The sequence below is a fragment of the Saccostrea cucullata genome, unplaced genomic scaffold (assembly GCF_032062105.1).
Source record: "Saccostrea cucullata isolate Sc308-1 unplaced genomic scaffold, CSIRO_AGI_Scuc_v1 ctg463, whole genome shotgun sequence".
NCBI lineage: Eukaryota > Metazoa > Mollusca > Bivalvia > Ostreida > Ostreidae > Saccostrea > Saccostrea cuccullata.
This window is the reverse complement of record NW_026925517.1, coordinates 27,713-45,067: the sequence shown is the minus strand read 5'-3', so window position 1 is coordinate 45,067 and position 17,355 is coordinate 27,713. Positions and strand designations below refer to the sequence as shown.

Here is a 17,355-nt window from a genome sequence, read left to right as displayed (position 1 = left end):
TACATAATTTAAAAACAAACCCGAAATGCAGTTATCAGTGCATTATAATGTTTTCATTTTTGTTTCATCTGATGTAGTTTAATCCTTTTAGTTGGACACAATATGAAAGTGAATGTTTGATTAAGTGAAAAGGTTTATTGGTCCTCTTTTGTCTAATATCACCCATTTAATATTTGCTATGTACTGGTAGACTGACTGGGGGCCATGGAGTGGGTCGTTTGCTTATGTTCCCTTGAAGAGTTTTGTCTGGATTCCTGGGATTGGTTATCCTGTGGGGAAGTTTTCTGATGTTCCAGTATATCAGGCTGCTTGGGAGCCAGTGAGTGAGTCGTTTTCGTATGTACTACTCTAGGGCTGTTTTCTCTGATGTCGTGGGATATATTCTTTTCTTTCTTTTTTGGAACAGTATGGTGTCCCTTTCCTCTCTGCACCTGTGGTCTATCTTGAATGATTTCTCTTTCCTGCAGATTAAGTTCCTTAGGCTTTTTTCTTGGTCCAGCACTGTGTACCGCAACTTTTCCAGTTGACTGTGTACCCTGCTTACTTATAATATCACGTGATGTATTTATTTCGTGATCATCCCTGTTGTTAACTAACTTTTGTTGACCACGAACAGGTGTCTCAATATCGCCTTGATGTTTTGCTGATGTTTCTGTATCATCTGTTAGGGTTGACCTGCTGTCTGCGACCCCCTTCAACAAGTTATTTTCCCTCTCTTCCTTCTCCTTTTCTTTGCGAATCCTTTGTCTTTCTCTGTTTAACTCTCCTGCTTTAAGCATCTTTCTATGTTCTTCACTCTTTTGGCGAGCTATATTCTTCTCCTTTTGATACTCGGCATCTCTTTGCCTATCCCGATGTTCTCGTTCTTCCCGTTCATATTTGTTATCTCTCGTCCTCGCACGATTGTTGACTGCTGTCTGAACGTCAGATGAATCATGAGAAGAGCTAAAATTGTAAAAGTTTTAATTTATTTATTCAATTTTATGCTCCCTTTTTCAAAGATTTAGAGGTAAATAGATTTTGCCCTGTCCGTTGTCGCATAATATTCGTTCCGGGTGTTTCGCGTTCCGGCCGGAACCTTAAAATCATAATATTGGTTCCGGATTTTACTGTAATATAGGTTCCGGCCATGAGTTCAATCTTTGAATCGCGGTATCTGTCCAGATTTCATTCCACATTGAGTCATGGAAGTAGTGGGGTTTTTTTCTTGAGGTTTTAGCATGACGCAGCGACATTCTACATGTATTTTCGTGCGTCGCACAATGTTTTGTTCTTACCAATTTTAAAAAATAGATGAATAAATAGCCTGATGATACTCTTTCTGATACATATGACTTTGGTTGCATTATAAGGCTTTGTTTATCTTATGTATACAAATCGGTTATCTACAACTCGATTCCTTTTGTTTATTTAGTGCATGCCAGGTGTGAATCTCTCGCTTCAATGCACGCAAACCCGTAAAGACAGGTAAAGAGCATGGTTAGGAGATAAACAATTTAAGACCGGGATTACGAAAGACTAACATTTAAAGAAACACAATGTCAAAGAATTAATTAATTGATAATTTTTTTATTTCAGAATTCGATAAAAGTAAAGAACAAATATTGATAATTATATTTTACGGAATTAAATTCTCTGTTTAAATGATATTACACGTGTTGACATTTCACCAAGTCGAGGCTCAAACACGGCTTCCATTCCTCATAATTAAAGATTTTTTTTCATAATTAGATATTATTGATGAAATGGCATGATAATATGGTTTATATTCCATCTGAAATATGTATATGATTCACTGTTGAAGAATGTTACGTATATGGTTTATTTTCTTCTTAATTAATCTTCATACTTACATGTACTGATGTAGGTACAGTACATGTATTTCATGATGATGTGATTTATTCTTTAATGAAATAAACATGAAAACATAAGAATATGAGTATGGTTTATTCCCTTTAATACCAAAAAAGCCAAGCACGTGTAATTAATGAAAATGATAATTTTTTTAATCGTCGGAAGATAAAAAAAAAGTAATTGAGATATGAAAAGTAAAGACAATATACTAGTATGTTAACTGGCTCGGCTATCAGGCGCGGATCCAGAAATTTTTCAAAGGGGGGGGGGTGAAGTATTTTTCAAAAGGGGGGGGGGGGTTGAAGGCGAAAACAGTTAAAACGTACGTTGTACACATACATATAGTAAAATAACTCAATAGAATATCGATACAGGGTGGAGTATGGTTTTTGAAAGTGGGACGTTGATTAATCTGGGAAAAGGTTCTTGTATTTATTACTAGAAAGTTTTTGAAAAAGAAAGCAAAATAAATCTCCGAACCTGAAAATCCTATTTTGTAAAGGGATGGGGTTTTATTTTGTTTAAATTACAACCGAATTTCTTTATATATTACAACATTAGCCTTTCACCTTACATTTTCTATAGTATAAACACAACAAAAAATTGGAACTTTCTTATTTCTCTTTCTTTTTTGCAAATCCAAAGGGGGGGGGGGGGGGGGTTGCAACCCCCGTAACCCCCCCTCTGGATCCACCACTGGCTTTTTATTTAATACGATCAAGTTTTAAAAAAAATCTTTTTTTTTTCTTTTACTTTTCTTTCGTCTTTTTTTTTTTGCTATTTGTTTGTTTTAAAGGAATTAAAATGCACATTAGTGTTACCTCGAGGAATGTCCTAACCACCAACCGCTTAAGATATGTGGTAAAAAAAAATATTTCTGCATGGGTGTTTGAATACATAAAACACAATGAAGTTGGTAAAAATATGATCGTTTTATACATGCCATTCATAGGCGTCGGAACCGGAGGGGGTGGGGGTAGGGAGGCTTTGCCCCCACTTTTTTTGCAAAAATAGACATAATATAGACATCGTACATTGGGGCGTTGGTTTAACCCCCCCCCCCCCCCACACACACACACACCCTTTTTCAACCGACACGTTGCAGTTGAGTTTTAAAAATGGGGAAATGGTAGTGTTTGGAAAAAAAATAATAGAACAGGAAGAAGTTCTATCATAACACCCCCCCCCCCCAACCTAAACCCCCACGAAATAGAATTTTCGTGTATTGACAATTGACACATTTTCTTTTTTTGCTTGTCAAGAATTTTTTTGTAGGTTTAATTTTTTTCTTTCACTTAAGCCCCCCCCCCCTTTCAATTTGCTTCTGACGCCAATGTCATTATGTTGAAATAATCTCAACTGCTTCGGAGAAAAATATTAAATAAATACATGAAGGTTTAAAAAATGCACATTTACACAGGTACATGTAGGTTAAAGGTAAACTGCAATAATGTTCATGTAGCTGCGCTACGTGTTTTAAAAATCTCACCCCTTCTCCAATTTAAAAGAAAATGGAGATTATATTTCAACAGCCCCACAAAATGAAAAGTTGTTTATCAATATTCCAACATTTTGTTATGGGGAAGTTTCAATTATAACAGTTGCAAAAATGTAAAAGTTTTATTTAATTTTTAATTATTAATTTGCAAAACATGGAATAGAGTTCTATTTATTTTTTCTGGAGCATCACTGTTGTAGAAAAGAAGAAAATTACGAAGCAGGATCATGGCATATTGTAGATGCTTGTCTGCACAAATCGTGGCAATTGAAGGTAAGACGGGACCACAATTTATAGGGAATAAAATTATATTTTTTAATTAAAATATTATACATGCAGAACAAAATGGATCCGTAGAACCAACTGGGATAGCGGAAACAAGTGTCTAAGGGGAGTGATTTTTGGGAAAACAGAAGCTAACATGGAAATACAAGTGTAAAGAAAGAATGTTTTAAAATGTTCTCATTAATACCCAAGGTCATGCAAACATGATTTATAAAACAAGCTGATTCAGTGAATCTATGTCCCCCGCATTACGGAAAAGAAGAGCATGCACGAACCGAAGGGGGGGGGGTTAAGACGGGTGTGTGTTAGGGAGTTATGGTATGACATTTCATTGCAAAATCGTAAACGCTTCTTGAGATATCGTCCATGGCCAGAAATGAAAGTTTTACACCCAGAAAGAATATACAAATACATGTATATGAATTAACGATGTTGACCTTTGAAATTTTGACCTCAAAACCAATAGTTTAGAGGCCTTCCTCATAAATAGGACATAGGGAGTTGTGGTATAAAATTCCACTCAAAGGCTTCTCTCCATATATATCGCGTGGAAACGAAAATGTTAAAAATAATTTATGAATTCATTACCTTGACCTTTGACCTCAAAATCTTTAGGGCTTTCTTTAGGCCATAGGAGGTTTTTAAAATTTCTTTCCTATAGCTCAAAGGTTTTTTGTCTGTATACCTGTATTTCGGGCTGTCTGTCTGTCTTTTCCAATCTTTGACTATGATAACTCAGACTGGAACCCAAATTATGGTCACATTTCTGGGTGACTATTACTGAGAGTTATTTTATTAAAATCTTTTGCTATTTTGAAGTTTCTTTTCCACTTTGTGTCGAAGATAAGTTAGCCCGGAACCAAAATTATGATCATATATAACGTTCCGGGTTGCAATTACTGAAAGATATTTCATATCTATTTGCTACTTAGTTGTTTCAATTTGAGCTTTTGACGAAGCTAAGTTAGCCCGGAACCAAAAATTATGCTCATAATAAACGTTCCGGGTTGCAATTACTGAAAGATATTTCATATATTTTTGCTACTTAGTTGTTTCTTTTCCATTTTGTTACGAAGCTAAGTTAGCCCGGAACCAAAAATTATGGTCATAATAAACGTTCCGGGTTGCAATTATTGAAAGATATTTCATAAATTTTTGCTACTTAGTTGTTTCTTTTCCATTTTGTTACAAAGATAAGTTAGCCCGGAACCAAAAATTATGGTCATAATAAACGTTCCGGGTTGCAATTACTGAAAGATATTTCATATATTTTTGCTACTTAGTTGTTTCTTTTCCATTTTGTTACGAAGCTAAATTAGCCCGGAACCATAAATTATGGTCATAATAAACGTTCCGGGTTGAAAGATATTTCATATATTTTTGCTACTTAGTTGTTTTCCAGATTTTGACGAAGCCAAGTTAGCCCGGAACCAAAAATTATGCCCATAATAAACGTTCCGGGTTGCAATTACTGAAAGATATTTCATATATTTTAGCTACTTAGTTGTTTGTTTTCCAGTTTTTGATGAAGCTAAGTTAGCCCGGAACCAAAAATTATGCCCATAATAAATGTTCCGGGTTAACGTTGCAATTACTGAAAGATATTTCATATTTATTTGCTACTTAGTTGTTTCATTTCCAGATTTTGACGAAGCTAAGTTAGCCCGGAACCAAAAATTATGCTCATAATAAACGTTCCGGGTTGCAATTACTGAAAGAAATTTCATATATTTCTGCTACTTAGTTGTTTGTTTTCCAGATTTTGACGAAGCCAAGTTAGCCCGGAACCAAAAATCATGGTCATAATAAACGTTCCGGGTTGCAATTACTGAAAGTTATTTCATATATTTTGCTACTTAGTTGTTTGTTTTCCAGTTTTTGACGAAGCCAAGTTAGCCCGGAACCAAAAATTATGGTCATAATAAACGTTCCGGGTTGCAATTACTGAAAGATATTTCATATATTTTTGCTACTTAGTTGTTTCTTTTCCATTTTGTTACGAAGGTAAGTTAGCCCGGAACCATAAATTATGGTCATAATAAACGTTCCGGGTTGCAATTACTGAAAGATATTTCATATATTTTAGCTACTTAGTTGTTTTCCAGATTTTGACGAAGCCAAGTTAGCCCGGAACCAAAAATTATGCCCATAATAAACGTTCCGGGTTGCAATTACTGAAAGATATTTCATATATTTTAGCTACTTAGTTGTTTGTTTTCCAGTTTTTGATGAAGCTAAGTTAGCCCGGAACCAAAAAGTATGCCCATAATAAACGTTCCGGTAGCAATTACTGAAAGATGTTTCATATCTATTTGCTACTTAGTTGTTTCATATAACATCTTTTCTTGTTCTTTGTCCAAGTTGATCAACAAACTCTCTCTTTCTCTCTCTCTTCCACGAAGAGGAAGTCACCTCTATAAACTTTCTTTAATTTTTTGAATATGTGTTGTTTCTCTGCTGTTTTTATTATTTACATCGGCTTAAACCAATAAACGCAGCAGATTGGTTTAGATCTTTTGAATGTATCCCCCCTATAACTCCGTTTTTGTTCCAATAAAAAACAATTGTATATTTTTATCTACTTAGAAAGGACTTGAATAAATCTTTTTCAATGTTTTAATCTTTAAATGCATACATGTCAATGAGCGCATTCTTATTAACTGTTCTCTCCATTTCTATTTGTACAGGCATATACATATATTCACACGGTATGATGTTCATAAATGGATTTAGTTCATTAAAGAAATCATTAATTTACAGTAAATAGTTGATTTATTTAAACGAAAAACATTCTTACTTGTTTTCCTGACACCAGCGTTTCTTAAAATCACCTAAGATATGACATGTCCGCAGTCATCTTAAAGTTAGGACTAAGATTAGGAGGTCTCCTAAGATAGGATAGCTTCGATGGCCTCACTTAAGACTAAGATATGTCGTAAGTTCGTCTTAAGAGATGTCTTAGTCCTACGATAGCTTCATAAGCATGCCTGCAGGTTTTCATTTTAAATTAAGATTTTACATTCCCATAGAGTTCTAGAGCGGAAATACACGTTTTATCAGAATTAAAGTGAAACGTTTTCTTCTTTTCCAAATAATTATAGTTTTTGAAAGTTCGTAAAAAAAACCCATTATATCTATAAGAAAAGTCATTCAAAGATGTCTTTTGAAAAATCAGGTAGGCGATAGAACAAACGTTCGCGGTTGCCTTCCCCACTAAGACTCCTTTGTTTGTTGAATACATTCAACAAATTGTTAATTAAAATATAGAAAATTTCATACCAAGCAAATCAAGTTTTTTGTCTATTGTTCACTGCAGGGGAAGGGGGGGGGGGGGGGTAAGCAGACTTCACAATGCTATTCATATAAATAGTAAAATACAGATCTGTGTCTGAAATACATTTCTTCTTCAGTGTTATTTTTACAAATGAATACAAATGTACTTGTACTTTCGTGCATAAATAAAAATGAGTTGAATTTTATTCAAAAGTTTTTAGCCGTGTCATTGAAACATTTCCAAGTTGATCATGTGCATGTTTTGTTGACATATAACATTAAAATTAAAAAAAAAAAAAAAAAAAAAAAAAAAAAACTTCACCTGACGAAGAAAAATAATCAACAAACGGGAAACACTTTTCCTTCGTATTAAATGCTTAAATTATAAATTCCCTTTTTAGATCCGGCATGCACTCGTTTCCCATTATGTTCTTGTATTTTAATTTATAAATATAATTATTTGGTTTAAAAAAAACGCAACTACATGTATGGGTGTTTAAAAAAATTGTAAGGAAATTAAAATATTATCTAAAAATTAAAGTATTTTATCGTAAATATAATTAATCTATCAACATTATCATCTGATCAGGGTGGTCATGTGTGCTTACGGCGATTCGCAAGACTGCGCAATTATTCGTATCGATGAAGCCAAGTGTGTCGTAAAACAGCACGATGGGGGTATGTCAATGTAAACAAGTTTCACACCTTCTTTTGTTTACAAAGAATCAAAATAATCAACTGGAATTTCGTGGATTAATATATTTAAATCAGAGGCATCAATAAATATATAATGTCTCTGGTAAAAAGACCGCATATTCTGACTTGAAATGTAAACATATATGTTGTCTTAAGATTAAATCCTGCTGTATCATATACGAAGGTATAAAAGAAAGAAGAAAATTAAAATTAACAGCCAATATTAAATATAAATAGAGAGTTTAATAGGGTGCTTGGTTGCCCGGAACGTTTTTTACGGCCGGAACCAATCTTACGCGGGCCGGAACGTTTATTATGGCCCGGAACCAATATTATAGGTATTTAGCGTTCCGGCCGGAACGCCAAGTTACCCGGAACGTATATTATGCGACACCGTCCTCCTGCTTGTCTCTTTGTTCACTCAGACTTATCTGTTACTTTTGAATGGGTGGGGCTATGGTTAACATATTTGACAGGTGTATTTTTATGTGACAAAACCTTTCTTCGGGTACAAACACATTAGACCTCTGGACTTTGACCTTGGAGTTTGAGTCAATTTTGAAAAAAGACAATCTTTAACCTTGGCTATAACTTTTGAACTATTGAAATGTATATGACAGAAGTTCTTTGTTTACTAATGGTCTCCTAACCTTGAACTTGGAGTTAGAGATTTAGAGTTTGGATATTTGAGAACGAAAGCTTCAATAAGGGTGCACCGGGTTTTTTTTTTTATCACAAACACATTTTGTTTTCACATATAAATAGTATGGTCACACTTGTTTTTGATAAAAGAATGAAAGTTAGTAATTACATTTTAAAGAATGTCAATTTCTTCAACAATTTTTTTTCTTGAGTTTTTAAACAATTGTTTGTATATGCAGCGGCTTTGCATTTTTAAAGAAAAAAACTTACTCATTGTTTATAACACAATCAGTTCAATAAAATGATGTTGGATATTATTTTTGTTCACTGTGGTTGGAAAAGATATAATCACTGAAAAAAAATTATTTGAAATGTGATGTAACATTTTTTTTTTATCGTGGATGTAACAAGGGAAATTTTATTTCTTTTAATTACTGTTCCTCCGATTAAAAACTTTGAACTACGAAAAACAAACTTGAACTATTGACGCTAATCAAATTTAATCCAGTGATATTTTATTTTTTATCTAACATTTTCTTAATTTTTTTTTTTTACATGTATAGATTGATTAATTAATAATGACAGTGATTACCGGGTATTATTTCGTTAGAAGCAATGTTTCTTCTAAAAAAGAATGCTATTTATTCTCATAAATTGAACAGATTTAGGAAGGTTAATATGTAAATATCATAACAATTGTCAAATTAATAATATTCATATTTTGAGAATTACTTACAACAAACCGCCCATGTTCTCTTGATAGGAAGACACATAGAAATAAAATATAGAAACAAGAAACGGAAGTGACTAACAAAGACCTGTGTATAATACATGTTATTTACATGTATAACTTAAAGTGTCTTAATGCTAATTTTAATTTTATTCAATCTTGGTTTTGTTATTTTGAGAAAAAAAAATTAATTTCACATATATGATAAAGCATGCCCCACTATTGGTCTATATATACCTCTTTAACAGTTTCAATATCCAAAGGATGGAGGAAAGAAAACTTCAAACTTTGTTTTCACTTAAAAAAGTGAAAAAGGCAGGAAGTAATGTAGAACAAAGCAAAAAAAAGATTTTGTTTTAAATTTATCAATATTACAATATTCTGTTGTTGTTTTCACCTCGTTATGCTAGTTTCAATTGCATTGGAATTCGGTAAATATTCTGAACGTAAATCACCAGCTTTTATCTTTCGGGCAATCCTCTGCACACAACCGCACATCTCTCAAGGAGCACTTTAATAGTGGAGCTGCATTCCTTTCACTTCCAAAGTTTTCATGACAAATTATCCTCAGTGAATAACTGTTTGAGATGCTGAGAGAAAAAAAATCATGGCAAACTGTACCAGAACCAGCAAATGATGTAATTGAAGTTACATAACGGTGCACACTGCACATTTTGTTTTCTCTTAATCATACGAAGATATATATTTTATGTATTCTTGCCAATGTTCATTTTAACTGGATAGTTAAGAAAACAAATAGATGGAGAAAGTATTATTTTTCAATTTCCTAATTACTGTGGGTTTAGGAATCACGTGTGCTAAGAAATGCATTGAGTGTGGATTGGGCGTGAACTGTCCAGTTTTACCCGCGAAGGATTGTGAAGATGTAACAAGACCTTGTTCCTGCTGCAAAGAATGCGCGCGCAGAGTTGGAGAACAATGTTCTTGGTCCACTGTCAGGTAGGTTTCAATTTGTCCGTTTATATAATCATTGAATTTAATAAGAGAAAAATATGTAACATACAGTCATTCTATTTGTTATTAATTGGGTTATACAGATAAATTTAATTTAGATATGCAGCGATGATTTTATGATTTTATTTACATATATTTCTCACAAAGTGGAGTCATGATATATTTCTTATAAAAGAAAGAAATACTTGGTTTGGACATTCATAATTACTTATCATTTTTCATTGAACAGTTAAAAAGAAAGTTTCACCAAGCATAATAAAATATTCATGTTCATAACAGCATTCATTTATTTATATTTTAATCATACATGTTTGACTATGAATGTGATGTTCACATCCCGTCCTTGATTTACAGGTGTGCCTCGGGACTGATGTGCATCAATGATGATGGAGAGGCGCTTGTGCATGTCCCTCGCTTCTTGACCTACTTTAAAGGAACATGCCAATTTGTGTGAGTAATTTTTTTTAATTAAGCAGTTTAAATTAGAGGGAAAAGATAAACGAAACAAAAAATCATTAACTGATTAATATGAAGAATAATTTTTTATTTGAAAAATCTAACATCACTGAATTAGTATTGCTATGAACATTTTGAAACTATATACATGTGAGTTTTTAAACTACTAGTATATGACGTCTTATATATAATCCCTGTAACATGATAATCTAGGATTTTCATCGAACACGGCCTGGTTTATTACGCTTCAATGAACATTACATCTTTTATATTGTCACCAGAGTACACGATTTGTCAGTTTAAATCATACAGTAATTAAATTAAGATTTATAAGCATAAAGTTATTTTCTATTATAAAGCAATTAATTCAGTAACTTTTCAAAAAGAATTTTATAAATACATAAACATTGTATTTTATTTATTTATTTGACAAAATTTCCATTTTGATAAAAAATAATAAATTTTTAATGATAAGAATACTTTACTAACTTAATTTTAACTAGGCACAATTTTTCTGAGTCAACTAGCAGGGACTCAATTAATCTTCTAATAGATTTATGGAAACGTAGACGAAACTCAAGTAAGAAACCCAAATTAAGAGTTAACGTTTCAAGAGGTTCAGTGTTCATAGAGTCATTTATTAGAGAATTTAAAAGGCGAAGATAAAGAATAGTGATCATTCTGTAGAAATCTACAAACAATACACAAATGTGATGAGGTCATAGGTCACGGACCACTGGAACATCCAGAGGTAGGAGCATGTGCTTTAGGAAATTAAGCATCTCCTGTTGATAGGTCACACCCACTGAGAGTCCAATAAATTGATCAAGGATACATTGCATAGACAAGAACAAAAGCCTAACATGAAGTATGAAACAAGTCATTGGACAGCCAAAATACAAAGTACGACCTCATTACAGGTTAATTAACAAGGTAATGAAATTTACGAATTGCAGATCTGAAGCGAATTTGTAAAAATCCCTGTATCATTAACTTATTAGCTAGTAGCATGCTTCGCTTTAAGAATTGATCATACTCAGAGCATATTCCTGAATATTGAATAAGTTGGGAGTCTTTTAAAATATTTTAAACAGACGATACTGTCGTTGCATATAATTACACGTACATTAATAAGCAGTTTGACTAAAGCTGTATTTCACGTATAACAGGGCTAATAAAATATTGCTGCGTACCTTGATAGGAAAATACTTGATTTTCAATTATCAGTTTAATAATGTAATGAGAAAGTAACAAAATGTTATCATACTCAAAATTTCAAAAGCAGAACAAACATTCATTTGGCACTTTTAAACAACAGCCCTCTTGTCCGAATACACCGGCGGATGTTACTTTTTAATTTTGACAAACTCATTTCAGTTAAAAAATGACTCCCTCTAAATGTGATAAAAAATTTGGGGTATACTTTTCGGAAAGTAGTCGTGTCGAATAACGTCAATCTCTGTTTTTTGTCAAAAACCACAAAAAATGTTTTATCTTTGATATAAATTAGGACTGGATTGTTGAATTAGGTATGAGTCTCTGAGAATTAAGTATTTCAAGTCTCTAGATTTTGTATCTATGTACCCCTACTCTCGTTTCATTTTACTGTAATTCTTTTCAGTGTTATTCAACCAGTTGTGGTGGAAAATACTGACGTCACAGAAAGAAGAAATCGTATATAACTCTATGGAACATCACAAGTATTCATGTAACTGTTAAACCATTTTTTTTCTAAATTGTATCAAGGTATACATATTTTTAAAAATATGCTTTTAGATTTTATTCCTTTTATTTCATAAGAAATAGCATTTCATTATGCCTGTATTGCCTGTAATTGTCTGTGTATATAACAAACAATGCTACAACTACCGCCCTGTATTTTCAAAGCATTTAAATTTTGAAAGATCTCATGTAAGTTAAGATAATTGTACTACGTTGATTAAGACGGAAAGAGAAATAACCTAAAAGTAATCATTTTGCCAGTTGATTAATGTACCTTCTTACTTTTTTAACAGAGCAAATAAAAATTTATTCAAATTCTTTAATTTGGATCCGAGATATGTCTGACGTCGCATTAGCCATGTCAACATCCAATAGACTAGTAAAAGATTACTTTAAAATCTTGCTAAGCGTATTATTCAGTTAAAAATCTCTTGCACAACAGTGCCTTTCTGATTATTTTTGAATGATTTGTCAATAAAAACGGAGCACGAAAATTTACTTACCTTCTCATTGGTCAATTGCAAAATTATTTTGTTAAAAACATTCTAATAGTACACACAAGTACTCTGAAGTTGACATCAAAAGATGTTTTAGTTTCTGATTGACAATATCTATGTGGTTTTTGGAGACCAGGTTTTCCAACAATCTATCGGAATTCACCAGGGTTTCAATTGCGCAACGTTATTACCAGACCAATTTTTATATCCATATGAAGCAGAATTTGTCCAAAATCTTATACGTAAAAGAAGAAAACACTTGCTTTGGCTTTCAACTTGACATTTAGATATATCGACGACGTATTGTATATTAACAATGGTTATTTTCATTCTTATGTCGATACGATATATCCCGGTGAGCTTAGATAAAAGATAACACAGAGTCTGACACATTGGATACTTTACTTGAAAACACGTTAATGATAATTTAACTACCAGGCTCTATGATAAACGTGATGACTTCAACTTTTCTATCCTTTCTTCCGTACGTACACTGCATGCAGCAATATACCTTCATCACCTGTATACGGGGATTATATATATCTCAAATATACGCAAGAGCAAGCTTTACGTAATAATGTACAATTTCGAAATCGAGGCAAATTATTGACAAACAATTTGAAGAAAAACGAATATCAACAGTCTCGTTTTAAGGCATCATTTCTTAAGGTAGGATTCTTCTCACATTTCTAATATTTAAAAAATTAATGAAATTTTCACAGAATCAAGAAGACAATATCAGTAAGTGATAGTATCAGTGAAATTAAATTTGACCGTTTTATATTATAGGTCAAGGTCATTATCCTTTTCCTTGACATTAAGAGTAAAAAATAACTGTTGCCAATCATGTGATACCTACTTCTACTTCAAAAGTTTAATGTTCTTTTTGCATAAAAACATATTGCTATATTGGATCTATAGCATGATATTACCAAATTTACGTAAATAATTTAACTTAACTGGATATTGGCTAATCCGAATTTTCTCTGTTTTCGTAAATTTTTAGGATATATTAGTTATTTTCGTATGCTTCTTATATTTAACTTTTTCTTATTTTCACAAATAATAAAGTAGTTTTATAAATGTACAAAACAATACAAAAACTAAAAGTTTTCATCGTTTACTAAGAGAGAAAAAATACTTTTTACGGATTTTTGGCTCAAATCTGCACTTTGATAGGAAGCGTTTAAAAGCAAATAAAGTTCTAGTTTGTTTGAAAAATCATATTTATTTGATATATTTTAAAAGTTTAGTCCCTCATTATTAATCTAACTTACATTTGAAAATTTCTCCAAGTCTTCGATTGTGTAAAAATTATAACTAAATTCATTGTTCTTTTATAATTTTGAAAGGCCGAAAAGAAGATATTTTCATACGCCATCATTCCGCCAAAAAAATAGTCCCTGCTAGTTTTCAAACGCAGTTTACCATTTTTATTTAAAGTTGTACAATTGTGATGAGGAAAGAAAAATATGGTCTTTTAAATTCCTTACACCTCAATATATAAGACATATAAGCAAATATACTTTGAATGTTTCATCTAGTCAGAAACCAGAGAAGAATCCTACCTTAAGTTCTATTGTTGATACAATGACCTTGTCAGCAAATATAATTTATTATTGAGTCAAATACTGACGGACGTTTTTCATACTAATTGTTGGTCCAATATTTACAAACTGAAATGACGATGAATTTTCCGTTATTTCTCGGTCATGACAGAGCACACGGCAGGTGTGACCGGTTAGCAGAAGATGCTCACGCCTCCATGGCACGTGATCCCACCTCTGCTGTTTCGGAGTTCCTTGATTGATCAGCTATTATTTTGTATTGTTTTGTGGACTTCTGAGTTTGAATACTGTTCGTTATCATCTCCATATATTTCTTTTATAAATATAACACAATACAAAGAAGAAGGTACGGATTTAGCTTTATTGTGCCCTAAAAATTTGATGTTTTCAAAAAAGGTTTGAAACTGGCTTAAATGTTAGTTGAGTTTATGATTGTGAAAGATCAGGAAAGAATATGACATTAAAGAGTACCATTCTGGAAGTATGACGTTAATTTGATGCATTTCTCTATTTTTAACAGAAAAAGCCTCAAAATGACGCATTTCGAGGATACATTTCCTTCAGAAAACAGTGTCCACAGTCGTCGCCCACTATAATTATTTGATATGTTGTGTAAAATTCAATTCTAATACTGTTAGCGATAAAATATGCAAACAACGAGTGATATATTTTAGTCTATTACACATCAAATATTGATAAAAAACAAAAACAAAAAAGATCGATGTAGCGATTAAATTTTCACTTAATTCATTTTCTTGAATTTTCCGGAAAAAGATAAAATTCTGCAACTTCCACATATTGCTTGAAGTGCTTATTACTAGTATTAAGTTATTGCATAGCCTAGCAACAATGAGTTGTCGTGAACTGTTTTTTTAAAAATAAAAATGAACATTTACCACTTTTTTGAAATGATGGATAGATAATAAATGCTTTATACTTCTTAATGAATTAGAAATTACCATTTAGGAACTAGGAACTTCATATATATATATAGCTACATCTATAAACCGTTTCCCTATTTGCGACTTATTTTCCCTCTGTTTATTTCTTTATAGACAAATGTAATAGAGATGGCATATTGAACTCTGTTTGATCGGGTCTTGTATTTGTGTAACTTCACCTATGCTTTATCAAACGTCTCATTTAGAATAAGGCAAATTCTCCAAGGGACGGTACTGGTTCACAATCGATACTCTAATTTGGCATAAATTGATTCTCACAGCAAAAAGAGACAGTGATGGTGTCAATTTTTTAAATCAACATGTAAAAATAACTGAACAAGGACCAACATTTTAACAGTATCGAGTTAAATAATTAAATAAAAATTCAACATTTTATCATTAACTGTTGTACATGTCAAGTTAAATATTGAATTAAAAAATCAATTAATGTTTTTGCTTGTTTATTATAAAAAATTAATTGACTTGCAATAAGATTTACTTGTTAACGTTAAAGTTTTCAAATTTCATAAATGAGGATATTCGAATTTCTTGAAACGAATTTTAAATGAGTTGAGCTCATATACAAAAGAAACACTTCTAATCTCAGGGACACTCACAATCCTCTTTAAAGTGTTGAGAACACGAGGGCTGTTCAATAAATAATGTCCCGAACTCTATGACAATCAACACAGATATCATATGACATTAAGCTTGACTTTCTCTCATGATTGAATCTTTTGTGAATTGATAGCAGTTGATGTGACCACTTTTCATCTCATATTTACATTGTGACAGACTGGAAAACAAGGGATATTCGAGACACTGTATTAAAATGAATGGTAAAGAATCAGTGAACTAGAGTGAAATTAAACGCTTCATTTAAACTGCTGTAAAACTTGTTAAGAATCCCAAAGAAATGTGAACTGAAATTTGTGAAATTTACAGCAACCAATGCCTGTTTTATAGATACATGAGCGGGTGAATTTTAATGAACTATAATGATATAATGAGCATCAAAAATGGGTACCGTCCTTGGCGACAAGGACTTCAAACAACCAATGTTCTGTTTGCCGAAATTCAACAGATTATCACTTATGATGTTTGATTGACTTTACAACACACGCACAGACAACAATCTAATTAAAATTAGATGTTAGATCCGCTCGCATACTCGCTACACTAACGTTAGTGTAGCGGATCTAACATCTAATTTTAATTAGATTGGCACAGACAATAATTTGGTGGTAGTTCACACTATTTTGATAAACATTTGACAGTAAAAAAAAACAAGTACTCAATGGTCACCCTATGTTTGGAAAAAATGATTGAACACGACATCGTGTAAGAATATCTAAATCATTTTCAAAAATCAGAAATTGTTGTTATCCACGTTTGTCTGAAATGCAAACAGATGATGAAACCTGAGTCCATTGCTTTACTGCCCTCAAAACATTTTTACAATAAGATGCACTTGACAAAACCAGCAAAGGCCTGAAAACAGCAAAGAATTACAAGAGGACAAAGACAGTTTTAGATGCCATTTTCTTTAATATTAGTGGTCTTGTTCAAATTCTTATTCGGGAAGGCAGTTCAATATCTGGAGGAGTCTAAAAAGCACATTTTTTGCAAAAAAATCGAAAGGTTTTTGAGAGAAAGGAACAAGAATCAGGAATCCAATAGATTAAATTTCTTCATGACAGCATCCAAACCAACCCGCTATGAAGAGTAAAGGAGTTTTGGAGATAAACAGAAACTTAAGGTAATATTTTGTCACAAAATAATATTAGCCAGATATGTCACTTTTTTGAATTGGTTCATTTTCCAAACTTGAAAAAAAAAACACCTTTCAGAAAGAAGAAATAATTTCAGGAAATCATAGGATCTGCTATAACCCAGTATACGAAGGGCCATACTAAAAAAAAGAGTTCTAAAACCAATCAGAAATTGGATAAAAATGTTACGGACGTGTGTTTTAATTCAAAGAGAATTTTTAATACGTTATTTTTCAAATATTTCATGCATTTTTAAAAACTGATTATTATCGAACACAGCAGAATAGGTTACAGTCTTTGCCAATGAATTCACTCTTAAAAACAACAAGTTCAAGTTCAAGTTCAGTTTATTCTCCCAAACCAAAATATTGGTACATGGGGTACAGTAAAACATATATACATTTTAAACAAACTGGTCAGAGGTACAAAAAATATAATATATACAA

At 32.2% G+C, this 17,355-nt stretch overlaps 1 protein-coding gene and 1 long non-coding RNA gene across 2 annotated transcripts; both read left to right on the top strand.

Annotated features, from left to right (window-relative positions):
* The first annotated feature begins 9,590 nt into the window (after positions 1-9,590).
* Positions 9,591-12,454, top strand: LOC134269066 (perlustrin-like protein). The gene is made up of 3 exons (XM_062751284.1): positions 9,591-9,938; positions 10,308-10,403; positions 12,031-12,454. The coding sequence occupies exons 1-3, from the start codon at positions 9,739-9,741 to the stop codon at positions 12,089-12,091; spliced, it is 357 nt and encodes a 118-aa protein (XP_062607268.1). The 5' UTR covers positions 9,591-9,738; the 3' UTR covers positions 12,092-12,454.
* Positions 12,455-13,075: 621 nt separating this feature from the next.
* On the top strand, positions 13,076-15,589 carry LOC134269067 (uncharacterized). Its single transcript, XR_009992493.1, has 2 exons — positions 13,076-13,297; positions 14,203-15,589. It is a non-coding gene; the product is annotated as an uncharacterized LOC134269067 (long non-coding RNA).
* Positions 15,590-17,355: the final 1,766 nt, after the last annotated feature.

Excerpts from the sequence above, each read along its gene's own strand:
- LOC134269066 (XM_062751284.1), top strand. The coding sequence starts at position 9,739 with ATGGAGAAAGTATTATTTTTCAATTTCCTAATTACTGTGGGTTTAGGA. Across the intron at positions 9,939-10,307 it reads TGTTCTTGGTCCACTGTCAG|GTGTGCCTCGGGACTGATGT; the intron begins GTAGGTTTCAAT and ends CTTGATTTACAG. Across the intron at positions 10,404-12,030 it reads AAAGGAACATGCCAATTTGT|TGTTATTCAACCAGTTGTGG; the intron begins GTGAGTAATTTT and ends AATTCTTTTCAG.